General features: G+C 35.9%; 2 protein-coding genes across 3 annotated transcripts; one reads left to right on the forward strand and one right to left on the reverse strand.

Moving 5' to 3' along the window:
- Positions 1–784: 784 nt before the first annotated feature.
- Positions 785–4,826, reverse strand: tmem179bb (transmembrane protein 179Bb). Of its 2 annotated transcripts, none has more exons than XM_060891227.1 (5): positions 4,688–4,826; positions 3,925–4,046; positions 3,025–3,162; positions 2,404–2,482; positions 785–1,718 (listed from the first exon to the last, which is right to left on the reverse strand). In XM_060891227.1, the coding sequence occupies exons 1-5, from the start codon at positions 4,784–4,786 to the stop codon at positions 1,575–1,577; spliced, it is 582 nt and encodes a 193-aa protein (XP_060747210.1). In that variant the 5' UTR covers positions 4,787–4,826; the 3' UTR covers positions 785–1,574. The 2 variants fall into 2 exon arrangements, with proteins under 2 accessions (XP_060747210.1, XP_060747209.1); XM_060891226.1 differs by having other exon boundaries at positions 3,850–4,046.
- Positions 4,827–5,873: 1,047 nt separating this feature from the next.
- Positions 5,874–9,769, forward strand: sumf2 (sulfatase modifying factor 2). The gene is made up of 9 exons (XM_060890771.1): positions 5,874–6,128; positions 6,981–7,128; positions 7,501–7,615; positions 7,693–7,737; positions 7,899–8,049; positions 8,152–8,207; positions 9,048–9,132; positions 9,234–9,375; positions 9,523–9,769. The coding sequence occupies exons 1-9, from the start codon at positions 6,077–6,079 to the stop codon at positions 9,626–9,628; spliced, it is 900 nt and encodes a 299-aa protein (XP_060746754.1). The 5' UTR covers positions 5,874–6,076; the 3' UTR covers positions 9,629–9,769.
- Positions 9,770–13,199: the final 3,430 nt, after the last annotated feature.

The raw sequence follows: 13,199 nt of genomic DNA on the forward strand, positions 1-13,199 counted from the left end.
GTACCGAAATACAATTAATGACCCAACATTATAATGTTCAAATGAAGATGTTCAGAACCAAATCAAGAGCAGGGATTACGTATTTCAGCTTGTGTTGTAAATCCAAATAATGGGGACTTAATGTGAGTTTCATAATGACAATACATTTTTCTGTATGAAATGTATAGAGGCTTAGTTTTAGTGTGAGAGGAGTTCTTTAGCATGCACTAATTTAAGCTTCTCAGTAAGCTGCTTGTTTTTGCCAATTTATGTCATTAGAGATTTAGGTCACAGTGTCTCTGGGAATACCAAGCTTGTTTTCCTAGTTACTGGAAAGGGCTTGTTTGGAAACACCTACAGTAGCATGTATTCACCTTGCTCCTGTGGCTCTGATGAAGCTGAGCAGTGAATGGAGTGGAATGTGGAAAGGCTGCTACCATTAGGAGCACAGTTACAAGAGCAGTATCGAATGTCCGATGCAAATAGCTTTGATTGCTGGGGCTGCTCAGCTGAGGGAGGAGAATCAGAGACAACGCGTACACCAGCAGAACTCCCTCCGCAAAACCCTAGAGGTGCTGATGGACACTAATGTAGCCTTTGCAGACAAAGAGAGGGAAGCACACACAGCTCAGTAAGCAGCTGCAAGTGGCAGAACTTGTTTCCGGTGAAGCCTTGATCAAGACTGATACAATAAAATAGCATTTCACAGAACAACGTTCTAATTAAGAAGTTTATTTTCAAGTGTGAACTGTTGTAGAATTGTGTTAAAGTCTGTTAGCATAAGTGAGCAAACATTAACTGGGTGTTTAGTGTATGCATAATAGTAAAAGATTAAGGTTGTGACTAATTTTATACATGTTTCAAAAAGAAATATAGCTAAAAATATTAGCTATAGGTTTGAAAAAAATTGCCTTACTTTTGCCACAATTTCAGGTTTCTGTTTACATTTTTCATCCCAGCTGGAACAAGGATGTGATCCCAAAGCTACTCACACTGCCTCCCTTCTATAAAACAGAACTCACAAGGCTTTCAACAGAGAGGGTGCAAAGTGATGGGAAAAGTGAAGGGAAATTCTTGTAAATGATTTTAACTGCAATTACAAATCACCTTGCAGGCAGGTGCAGGCTCTGAAAATGACAAATTGCAACGTATAACTGGTTGTGAATGTTACACTCCTTACTTAGTCTTCAATTATTTCAATAATTTCAAACAATGGCTTTATTCCACACCATGTTTTGCATTAAGTTTCTGGCAAGAAATACAAATGCTTTGCAAAACCAGAAAAGATGTTTGGAGGTTAAATCATTTCACTGTCTCATCAATGTACCTCAGAAACCCTTAGTGGTGTAATCTAGTTTGGTTAATATAGTATTTAGATAAGTATATCCTTACAATCTTTACATTTGCTTGGCCATATCTAGGATAATGGTCATTTTCACTAGTTCATATGAGATTTTTAACAAAATATTTGACAAATTCATCAAATACAAGTAGGCTTCTTGGATTATCAGTTCTCACAATTTCTTTTGGACATGTCCTCTAGTCAGTCCTCAATGTTCTATGCCACATGTTGATGTGTTAGTGTGTGGTGAGGTTCACAGAACTCGAGCCCGGCGGTGGAGGAAAGGTTCGGTTTCATCACAGCTCCATTGGCCCTCTTCATTAAGGGCCTGCCGTCTCTGCACCACCACAACTGCCACAACTAACAGCCAGAAGAAGAAACTCACCCACACGGATTTCTGAAGAACGAAGTCAACCAGTTTTCAGATTATAAATCAGCCCTGAATTTCTTACAAAATCTCATCATGAAAATGTATCTTCACAGTTTTTCATAGCGGACATACTTTCAAGCATGAAATTATCTGAATATTGCTGTCTATGCAATGTTTGTCCTAGTTTTCCTGACACGCCATGTAAAATTCTGTTCTGAACTATATACTGCACATAGGTCATCTACCATTTTTCATCTACTTCCTTACATTCTCCTTTACACCTCCTTAGTTTAGTGTTGGAGAAATTGTAAATAAGCAAACGACAAAACTTTTGACTATAACTGTTACTGTAGCTACTTCAAAATGATAGCTAATTTACTTAAATGCAAATAATTAGCTAGGTTCTTGATAGATTACCTTACAGAGCTGCCAGTTTACTAAAAAAAAACCCAAAATATCTGTTTAGCTAGATTTCTATAATAGCCTACTTGGATAACAAACAGGCTAATGATAGTTAGTATATTCCACATAAGCGCTAACGCTTGTAGCTACTAGCAACTAGCAAGTGAGACTGAGATTTCTAAACAATAATCCAAACTTTACTGAGAGATTTAACAGAATTTAACTGATATCAACTCAGCAAACTCTGTGTGTGTGTGTGTGTGTGTGTGTGTGTGTGTGTGTGTGTGTGTGTGTCTGTGTGTAGTAATACCTCAGCACTGTACAGTTGTATGTAAAATTCACTTCCTATATAGGGATTCGACCATGTCATATTCTGTGCGTCCTTACAACTGAAAGCAACAGGTCAAAAATAACAAAAATATTGTTATTTCTTTTTTAATATATAGATTAATTCAATATATAAATTCGTACACATTCATTATATCATATTAGCCAAAATAGGAGCCATGTATGCATGAGATATGCATGCTGAATCTGAAACAAATCAATTTGATTCCAAACAAGTGTGGGAAATGTTTAATTTAATTTTTTGTTTATTTGATCATTAATAAAAATAGATTCATGAGTAAGAACATTAGCTCAATCCCTCATCTTAGCTTTCTTAACCTTTCAGAACTTTTTAAAATACAATGTAAATAAAAACTATTTCACATTGTAAAGTTTAAACCTAAATTCATTTAAATGTTTATATGAATTACATTATTAATTAATTATGCAGCCATGATAGAGGCAAAGAATCAGTGAAGCCTATTTTGTGTCAGGAGTCCATGTTAGTCAGACGTATTAGTCAGACTATAACTGATTCATAAATCAACAAAAGACTCCATCATCGAATTCAGTTCAAAACATGATTAACATCTTATTTACACACCTGCTGAAGGAGGAGTTGTTGTGAAGGACAGAGAGACACAGGTTGTCTCTACCAATCTTCAAAATACACCCTGACATCAAGAGAAAAAGTAGAAGGAGTCCACAAATCCACAGGGACACACTGAGCCACATACTTCTCCTAACAGACACAAACACAGAGCAGAAGAGGAATAATTTTATTTTACACCACAGAGATCTGCTGACTTCTCTAATCAGATTTTCTCAGACTGTATTGATTAAGTGTCTATAAGAGCTGCTGTTACACAGAGGAAAAATGAGTGTAATCTTTAAGTGTAAGAGGTTTTCTGAGAGATGGTTCATTCAGATTTCTTTTGGAGGAAAGGAGTCTGAAGGTGTCAGCAGTTGACGTTCCAGCATTATAGTTTCTTTGTAACATCAAAACTGTCTGAGGGAGAAACTGTTTATAACAGAACATAATTGAAGATAGGAACTTTTTAATGTGCATTCTGCAGCAATAAACATAATTATAAATTTAATCAAATTAATAGTATAATGTGCCATTATTTAATTCATTAAAAATATATCTGTTGGCAAATATAGTATAACAGGAATGTTATTGAAAACTTATATTGGTCTTCAGCATTGTGTTAGGATGCATAACATGTCCGTGCTGCTGATTATTTTACCATAACAGAATAAGCCATAGTGTTTTATTCCTTACTTGTTTTTCACCGGACTCACAAATAAATACAATGTTTTAATTTTTTATCGATCTGTGAATAGTCAATGAATCCAGCATGCAAGCAGTTGAAAACTAAACTTGGGGAAATTTCCCATTAGCTATTTTGCATTGATGTGAGTTCACCTTTTAATGTAATCATTGACAAAGCTTGCATAGATCCAGTAGAGGATTAGGGAAAAACAATAAATGGCCACACACATGGAGATGGATGACACAAAATAGCAGACTGAGGGAGAACTGGAGCTTTCAATTGTCAAAGATTGGTCAGATGTGTTGAAGCAGATACTCCCATAGAGGATGCACTGTCCTGCAAAGTGACCCTGAAATAAAATACATGATGTTAAAGTGAAGAATTTTGTAGTAAGCAAAAAAATATGCATGCAAATTCAAATAGATATGAAATGTATGTAATGAAATATTTTAAAAGTAAATTAATATCTCTCTGTCTCTGTCTTTCTCCCTTTTTTTCTCTCATACACACACACACACACACACACACACACACACACACACACACACACACACACACACACACACACACACACAGACATCATTGAGATTTCATCATCTGACTCTCATAAAGCCTAAAGTGGGACCATAGGTTGTTAGTCACATGACCAAAAATTTAATTAAATCACAAATAATACTACATTCAGACTAAGAAGAACTATCACCATTATTATACTACATTATGAAAATGTATTGGAAATACATTTACTGTATATCAGCAAATATGCCAATAAATGTGCATTTATATTTTCTTTACATAGGTTATTAACACCAATATATAGGCTATATCTCCACACCTATAAAATGATAAAAGTATCAAAATAAAACCATGATTACAAATGGGATAATACAATAGCACAATATTTTATGCAGTAAACCCAGTAAACATTTTCTCCCATTAGGATAGTTGTACTTCTGAAAGCAGTTAATTTGTATTTGTAGGGCGTTGTACCTGTGTGATGGTGACCGAGGCAACTGTTATCACTCCACACATGAACGATCCCGCATATAGGACAAGTTCCAGCGCTAGCAACCATGGCACCCCCATCATCCATAGATGCTCTGTCCTTCAGATAGAAAACTCTCTGAGCCCAAGCACACATTCCTCTAGGAGGACTGAGTAGAGTGACGTGGAGCATGGGTATCTTTAATGCCAGCCCTGTCCCCTGCAACAATGTCACTCTTTCCCATTTGCTGACAGTTAATGACACACACTAACATGGCTATTACAGAAAGAATGTGCTGAGTATCCTTCAGTGAGATAATCTACACACGTCTCCTCCGTTCGAGTAACAAATATGCAGTGATCTTTCAGCTTTCACCACTTTTGTTAATCTCATGAACCATCACGTGGTAAGAAGCCAAATTACGAATCAGTAATGATACTGTCTGAAAAAAAGTATATATTTTTTATATACTTTTTTATATTCAAAATGCCATGCCAGGCCATGCTGCTGTTTTTAAGTAGAAAAATATTCAGATTAATGAATTCATATCCTACTCTCATGCATATGTGTGTGTATGTGTTATACAAGCCCATTTAAATATAAGTCTAATATTAATCTTGATCTCTTGTATAATATTAATCGTTATACATATACTCTTGTATAATATTAATTTGTATAATAACAAACTTTTTGTGTTTTATTTCTTATGTTCTGTAAAGCTGCTTTGAGACAATGTCCATTGTTAAAAGTGCTATACAAATAAAATAGAATTGAATTAAATTGAACATTTTATTGCAAACATTTTGATGTTGCCTTTCATAGCTTGCAGAAGAAGCCACTAGCATGGAACTAAAAGAGACTTAATTGGGATATGTCATAAATCTACACAAAATAAACCACGACAGTGAACATTTTGGCCTTAACATAAGATTATTCTAAAATATTTCGGAGAAGCTGAATCAGGCCAGGATTTTCTGCAGCAAGGCGTGTTTAATCATTGAATTGAACATTTATATATGCCATGTTGTGTTTTATGAATCTCAGACTGCTAGGTTTTATAAGCCATTATTAGTCCTGGTGGGTGAGAGACATTTTTTTTTTTTACAGCTAAGAGAGTTATAACTTCACTGCTTGCTGTTTCTCCAGACCATCAGGGGGCGATAATCCTCACCTACAAACTGGAAGAAACTGAATGTGCACTGAATCAGAAAAACCGAGGACTGGAGCTTAAGTGTGTGGATTTTCACACTGTAATAAGGTTCTAAATATTTCATATAAAAGTAAAATGGCTGTAATTCGTTAGTCTTAAGTTCTTTTTAGTCTTAAGTGCTGTTTGAAGAAATTGTTCTGATGTGTTTGTGAGTCTGTGCACAGCTCTGAGATTTGTAAACATCATGTTGTTTACATTCATACTTTTATGGAGTCACAATATGTTGTGTGTAACAGGTAAGATGTCAAAGTGCCCCAGACCTTTGTTATTTTAATTATATTACATTTATATTATACCAGGATGGTGTTTCACTTGTTTGTATAGTAATACAGTGAAGGCTGAGAGAAATACATAAATAAATAAATAAATAAATAAATAGAGAAAACTCAAATTGGTCACAGTCTTCTTCCTTTTTGAGTGTGAACTAAATATTTTCTAACAATGTGTATGATCTCCTTTAACAACTTCTAACATCAGTTGTATTCTATGTACAGAATTTACTCCATGGGTTTATTATTCTTATTGTCATGTTTTAAGTTAAATCACCAAAATTCTATGTGTTCATGTATATACAGCTTCTTACATGTTTAATATATAAAAGTCGCAGTGGCTTGAATAAGTATTCACACTCCTAACAACCTGGAATTAAACTGGACTTAATTGAGATCTACACACCGTGATACCGAACAAAAAGCTCCATGTTTGTCTGAAACCCAGCACTGTTCATCACCCTAAAGACATCCTCACGGTGAAGCATGGTGGTGTTAGCATCATGCTGAGAGTTACCTTTGACTTCTTGGTTGATTCTTTGATTAATACCATATTTACCCAGACACTAACTTTGGTAAAGATTATTTTCTAGGCAGAGATGCTGCTGTTATATATTCTTACATAAGTCTTTTATTATTTACACTTCAATCAATATATTTAACTCAAATCCGAGTGCAGGATCCGAGTGCATATGCAGAACTCTTAACATTTTACAGAATATTTCTGTCGATTTCATTTCTAGGCTTCTAGAAATACTATTTTTTTTTATTTGGATTTAAACATATTTCCTATTTTTGTTGTATTCTCTTTGGCCCCAGCTGATGAGAGTATGGTGATGGTTCCTGGTGGGAACCTGAAAATAGGAACAAATGCTGCTGATGGCCGAGATGGAGAATCCCCTGAAAGAGCTGTGAAAGTCGAGAGCTTTAAGATGGACAAATATCCTGTAACTAACTCTGATTTCAGGTAAGTGTTCATTTACATTTCTGGCCTTTAGCAGACGGCTTATTATATCCAGAGTGACCTTCCAATCAGTAGTCCAACACCTTAACCACTGAGCTAGCACATCCCTTTCCAAAGTCAGTAAGGAATAATGTAAGGACAGGATTGTAAGGGATTGTTGACTATATTGCTGAAACTTTGATGTTCTTTATTAAAGATGGACTGTTACGTTTGATGGAGTCTGAGAATCCTACGTTTTACACACATTTATCATACACCAGCTTAACACACAGCTTACACCATTTAGCACTAGGCTTTTTTTTTTAACTTTATTTATTTATTTATTTATTTATTTATTTATTTATTTATGAATGATGCATTATTTTTTCTCTCCAGGGAATTTGTTAAATTGCAAAAATATCAAACAGAGGCTCAAAAATTTGGATGGAGTTTTGTCTTCCAGGATTTTGTCTCTGAGGAGCTGAAAAGCAAAATCACTCAGAGGATTGAGGTATGAGCATGCAGTGACTCTTGTGTTGATACTTCTCTTTTGGCGTTTTATCTGCATTTTTTATCATCTCCTTTCAGTCTGCACCCTGGTGGCTGCCAGTTGAGAAAGCATTTTGGAGACAGGTAACTACCTCATTTTTGCGTGTATGTAATTCATTAAGTGCTTATTTTTATAGTTTAGAGATGATTCTAAATATATTTAAGGCATAATTAATGGTCTTTAGTATCGAGCCTTTGAGTATATAAGGTTTACTGACATTTATTTATTTTTTGATCGATTGTAGCCAAATGGACCAAATTCTACCATCAAACGGCGTCTAGACTCTCCAGTGGTGCAAGTGAGCTGGAATGATGCTCAGGCTTACTGTAAGTGGAAGAAGAAGAGGCTGCCCACCGAACAGGAGTGGGAAATAGCTGCACGTGGAGGGCTAGATGGTAAACCACATATCAATCAGCATTTCCAAAGAGTTCTCTTCACCTTGGGGGCTTGTTGTTAATGTTTTACATTGATTCTGGTGCTTCCAATGTGTGTTGCAGGAAGAACGTACCCATGGGGCAACAAGTTTCTCCAGAATCGCACCAATTTGTGGCAGGTCAGTGTGGGTGTATTTTTGTGTAAAAAGTGTTAAAAGAAAAGCATGCATTAGAGTTGTTAGATTTAATCACATTTCAATTTCAATCAAAGTTTTCCTCATCTTTAAATAATTAAACACTGGGATGTTGGTGTGCTGTTTTATTTATCGACTGCTGCACTACATCACAGACTCTGTTTGGCTGAATATAGATTTTGAGCATGCACTTAATGAACATGACTCTGAACATGATTTTTTTGATATTTTAATATTTAGACAAAAAAAAAAAAAAGAAGTGTCTTATAAGGTGGCCAGGACCTGATGTTACGTACATTCAGAATGATAAGTAATGAATAAGACGTGACAGGCAACTAATCAGGGATGAGTTGGTGTGGCACCAAGCAGAGACAATCTTTACATGTTATGTAATGACATTTTATATGTTATATTATATACATGTACATTTTATATGTTTCTAGTTGGATTTAACATTATGGAACATTTACAGCCAGTTTATGACATATTATAGTGACTATAAGCAATTATTCCTTCTGAGGTCTTTTTATCTCCCTCTTGAAGTTAATAATACAAAAAAATGAAGATATTTTTATTAGCCACAAACAAAGGTTTCTGTGCTGAAGACGGAAAAATAAACCTGTACCTTAGAGAAAACCTAATTCAATAAAATCCAATGCAATAAAAACTATACTGTATTTAGATGAATGAATTAACACAAAACCGGCATTTGACACTTGCAAACACTGCTGTTCAAGAACTTTATGATAGTGATCAGAATTTTATTCATTACTGTGCAGCCTTTCACTTAGCTTGATGTGTAAAATAACACTATGTTTACTGTAGGGGTCTTTCCCAGAAGGAGACACAGCTGAAGATGGTTATCATGGTGTAGCTCCAGTAACTGCATATCCTCCACAAAATAATTATGGTACCTGAGCATATATCACAAAACAATAAAGAGAGAATCATTTATATAAATGTTGGACGTGACATGACATAACATGTTATGATGTGTGTGTGTGATTGCAGGACTGCATGATATGTTGGGGAATGTCTGGGAGTGGACGTCTACACCTTTTACATCTCCTCAGGTCATGTACGTCCTGCGTGGGGCGTCATGGATCGACACGGTCGATGGTTCAGCCAATCACAAGGCGCGGGTCACAACCCGGTCTGTATTAACTTCCTCTTAGTAGCCGTTCTTCAAACATACTGTTTATTGCATTTTATCTACTTCCTCTGCACTTTTATAGACACACTTCATCATTGTGGTTTATGAAGAATCGTTTTTTTTACTCTGCCTCGGCTTTGTCTGTAGAATGGGAAACACACCAGATTCAGCGTCAGACAACTTGGGCTTTCGTTGTGCGTCGGACTTCAAGACTAAAAAACAAAGCAAGAGCAAAGGAAAAACAGAGTTGTGAGGACCTAATGGATAAATCAATGATTTTGTCAGCAGTCAGACGCTTTAATAATGCATCTCTCCTGTGGAGACCAGAACCAGACATTGATTATGAAAAATCATTCCATTTAACACTGTGAAAATAAAAAACAGCATTTTGAAAGTCCAAGTTTCATTATTTTATTACTAAAATATTATTATATAATTTTTAACAATTATAGGCTCTACTGATATGCTTACCAGCACCAATTATTAGTTATTTTTTGCTCTCTGTTTTAGTTGCAGTCACTGATTACATTTATTCAGACAATATAGGAACATGACTTTATTATCAGGGAGCCACAATTCTTATTATTTTTTATTATTGAATCGCCAGCATTCTGCATTTCACTCGTGAAACTCGCCCATTTCAGGCTACAATCTTATTTTTAATAAGGTTTACTTTGATATTAAATGAGTCACAAAGTTCAAGTTTTTATTTATTTATTTATATTTTATTTTTTTTAAAGCAAAGAATTAGCAAATACACAAACTATAATTAACCAGCATCTACACTACTGGCATGAGGATGACATCTTAATGCTTTACTTATCGTTTTAAATTAAACGGATTCATACATTAATGCAGAAACTATTCTGTTTCTTTGTAAAGTGCAGTTGTACAAATCTAGAGCTGAGGCAGGCAGCAATGTAATGTTGTTAGTTTGTGAAGGAAGTTTTTTTTAATTGTGCATCTAGGTTGTATTGAATCAACAGCCTTCTTTCGATGTTCAGCCCTTCACATCTGCAACCCATTTCATTCATTCATTCATTCATTCATCTTCTACCGCTTATCCGAACTACCTCGGGTCACGGGGAGCCTGTGCCTATCTCAGGCGTCATTGGGCATCAAGGCAGGATACACCCTGGACGGAGTGCCAACCCATCGCAGGGCACACACACACACACACACTCATTCACTCACGCAATCACACACTAGGGACAATTTTCCAGAGATGCCAATCAACCTACCATGCATGTCTTTGGACCGGGGAGGAAACCGGAGTACCCGGAGGAAACCCCCGAGGCACGGGGAGAACATGCAAACTCCACACACACAAGGTGGAGGCGGGAATCGAACCCCGACCCTGGAGGTGTGAGACGAACGTGCTAACCACTAAGCCACCGTGCCCCCCAACCCATTTCAATTAAAATAAAATCAGAAAAATAATCAGTTATTTACATTTTCCAAGCTCACAAAGAGCAATCACAGTAAGTTATTTCTAATTAATTAAGAAAGGCAAAAGTTATGAATGTGGCCATGGTTAAAAAGTGGAATACTGTGTAGCCCTTTTGTATATTTTATCTTTTAAATAAACAAATTTAAGGTAATATGTAAGGCAGCGCCCTCTAGTGACTCAGAGATAAACTTCAACTTGTTCACAGCCTTCGAAATTTCACAGCCTATAATGAAACTGAAGCTTTCTTGTCCTAAATTTTAAAATTATTTACTTGTTGCTTCCTTTGGAATTTTTGGCATTTGGATAATAAAAAAAACAATATACGTGCCAGGTCAAACAAGCTAGCTAATAATCATAAGAACTCTATAATAAATGTAATAACTTTAACATGGTGAGTGGTGATTTTGGATTTCACGCAAAATTAAAATGATCAATGTTTTACTGTGAGACCTACTGCTTTAGAGGCATTATGCAGTTTTCGTCTAGTGTAATGCTTCATTTGATTATTCATTTAGAAGTTTCCTGTTTGCGGGCATGTCATCTTGTCTCCAGAGTCCTCAAGGACGTATCGCTATCCTCAGCAGCAACAGAGAGCAGTTTAAATTTTGGAGTGCTCTCAAATACAGCTGCTCTATTCTGAGTCTGTCCTTTCTTCACCTATTGACCGTAGATCTTAAAGGCACAGGCTTCAACCATCTTCTGCAGTGGTTTGATAACACACAGGTCACTGATGGTTTCTTCATCGGTCACAGGTTTGGCCTGATAGATGCAGTAGATGCTCACAGGGGCCAATTAGGTCAGACAGATAACCTGGGAAATTATTTAATTTAGTAACTTATTTAAGATACTCTACATTTACTAGATTATCGGAGGTATATTATGATGTTAAAAAAAATATTTCACTTTAAAAAAAAAAGAAAGAGTTTAATTGTTTTGCTAAACAACCTAGTAAACCCTTTGCTTTTACTCTGAATTTCCAGTAAGGGCTGAAATTATGTACTTTTGTGACCTCATACTGTTTGAAGAAAGAGTGGTTCAGGGTCTCTGTAGCTGTGTTGCAGCTTTGTAGGTCCACCACCATTGACCTGGAAATCTACAAGAACACTATGTTATAAAGCCTGTTTCTATGAGTCTTTAGGACAGGGATCACAGTCTGGATGTGGACCTAGCAAAAATTTGAAGCCTTATACAGTATATACCTTTTAACTCTTCATTTATTAAATACCTGTGTTTTTGGTTAACTAAACCAGAAATTAAAGCTAAATTTCCAGAGTTATACAGTTCTTTAACAGGTTCCTTTTATGCATTTCTAGTGCACTGCAGGAATTGCAATAAACCTGTAGCATGGAACTTGTGCAACAAACCTTGAGTAATTTGCAGCTCTGTATGAAAATAGTCTAATGAAAATATGCACTTCCAAATTCAAGGCTATGTTACTGTGCTGTAAAAATGGCTGGACAGGTCAAGTCAAAAGAGACACCTTGCCCCTTGTGGAGAAGTTTACTGTAAGTGCCTTGGGATCTTATTCGCAAGTGATGGGAAAAGAGGAAGCTTAGTTTTTAGACTTTCTATTTCAAAGTTGACCTTATCATTATCTAAAGTCACAAGTACAGGTGGCAGAAATGAAAGTCCTGATATATTAGCTTGATATCCTGCTATATCCGGACCTACACTACTGATTTAGAATGATTAAGATCTGTCACTGATATACTGAGGCATACCAGGTCATTCACGGTGTCTGAGCAGCAGTCTGCCCACTCTGGAAAGCAGCCAGAATGGTTCTCAGCATCAGTGTCAGCTTCCTGTGCCAGAATGGGGGTGTGTACATGATCAACCCAGAAGAGAGATAAAACACTGTATAGAATCTATAACAAAAAAACCCAATCCTAATTAATAAACAATAAATGTTTTACATCTGATGATTATTATTACACATAATTGATACAGTACAAGTGGAATTTTTGAATGTTTTGGAGTTATTAGAAGGGATGTCCAGTGCTAGTGAGATCTCTGAATGTTAGACAATAAAGGGAAGCTGTTCTAAGAAATAGTAGATCTAGATCTGTTTGTGCTATTTGTGGCTAAGGACAAATAAAAAATGGCTCTGGGTGTTTAACACTGATTAGGAGGAAAAAGATCGATCTTCTATGCATGTTTGGTTAGGAAATTGAAGATTTGTGCTTTAGCTTGTGTCAATCCAAATCAGGTCAAACCTGAGATGACAAGGATCAAGGAAAAATCTTTTTAAAACAACACAAGGGAGAAACCTTTAGAGAAAACAAACTCAAATCCTTTTCTGTGACACCAGATAGTGGGATTGTAAAACACTATATAAACATGTAGAAGGTAGAAGATTAAAGGTACAGACAGCCGT

The sequence above is a fragment of the Tachysurus vachellii genome, chromosome 17 (assembly GCF_030014155.1).
Source record: "Tachysurus vachellii isolate PV-2020 chromosome 17, HZAU_Pvac_v1, whole genome shotgun sequence".
NCBI lineage: Eukaryota > Metazoa > Chordata > Actinopteri > Siluriformes > Bagridae > Tachysurus > Tachysurus vachellii.

Excerpts from the sequence above, each read along its gene's own strand:
- tmem179bb (XM_060891226.1), bottom strand. The coding sequence starts at position 4,786 with ATGATGGGGGTGCCATGGTTGCTAGCGCTGGAACTTGTCCTATATGCG. Across the intron at positions 2,483-3,024 it reads AACAACTCCTCCTTCAGCAG|TTGTAAGGACGCACAGAATA; the intron begins GTGTGTAAATAA and ends TGTTGCTTTCAG. Across the intron at positions 1,719-2,403 it reads TACAACTGTACAGTGCTGAG|AAATCCGTGTGGGTGAGTTT; the intron begins GTATTACTACAC and ends TTCGTTCTTCAG.
- sumf2 (XM_060890771.1), top strand. The coding sequence starts at position 6,077 with ATGTTGTTTACATTCATACTTTTATGGAGTCACAATATGTTGTGTGTA. Across the intron at positions 7,616-7,692 it reads AAATCACTCAGAGGATTGAG|TCTGCACCCTGGTGGCTGCC; the intron begins GTATGAGCATGC and ends ATCTCCTTTCAG. Across the intron at positions 7,738-7,898 it reads AGAAAGCATTTTGGAGACAG|CCAAATGGACCAAATTCTAC; the intron begins GTAACTACCTCA and ends GATCGATTGTAG.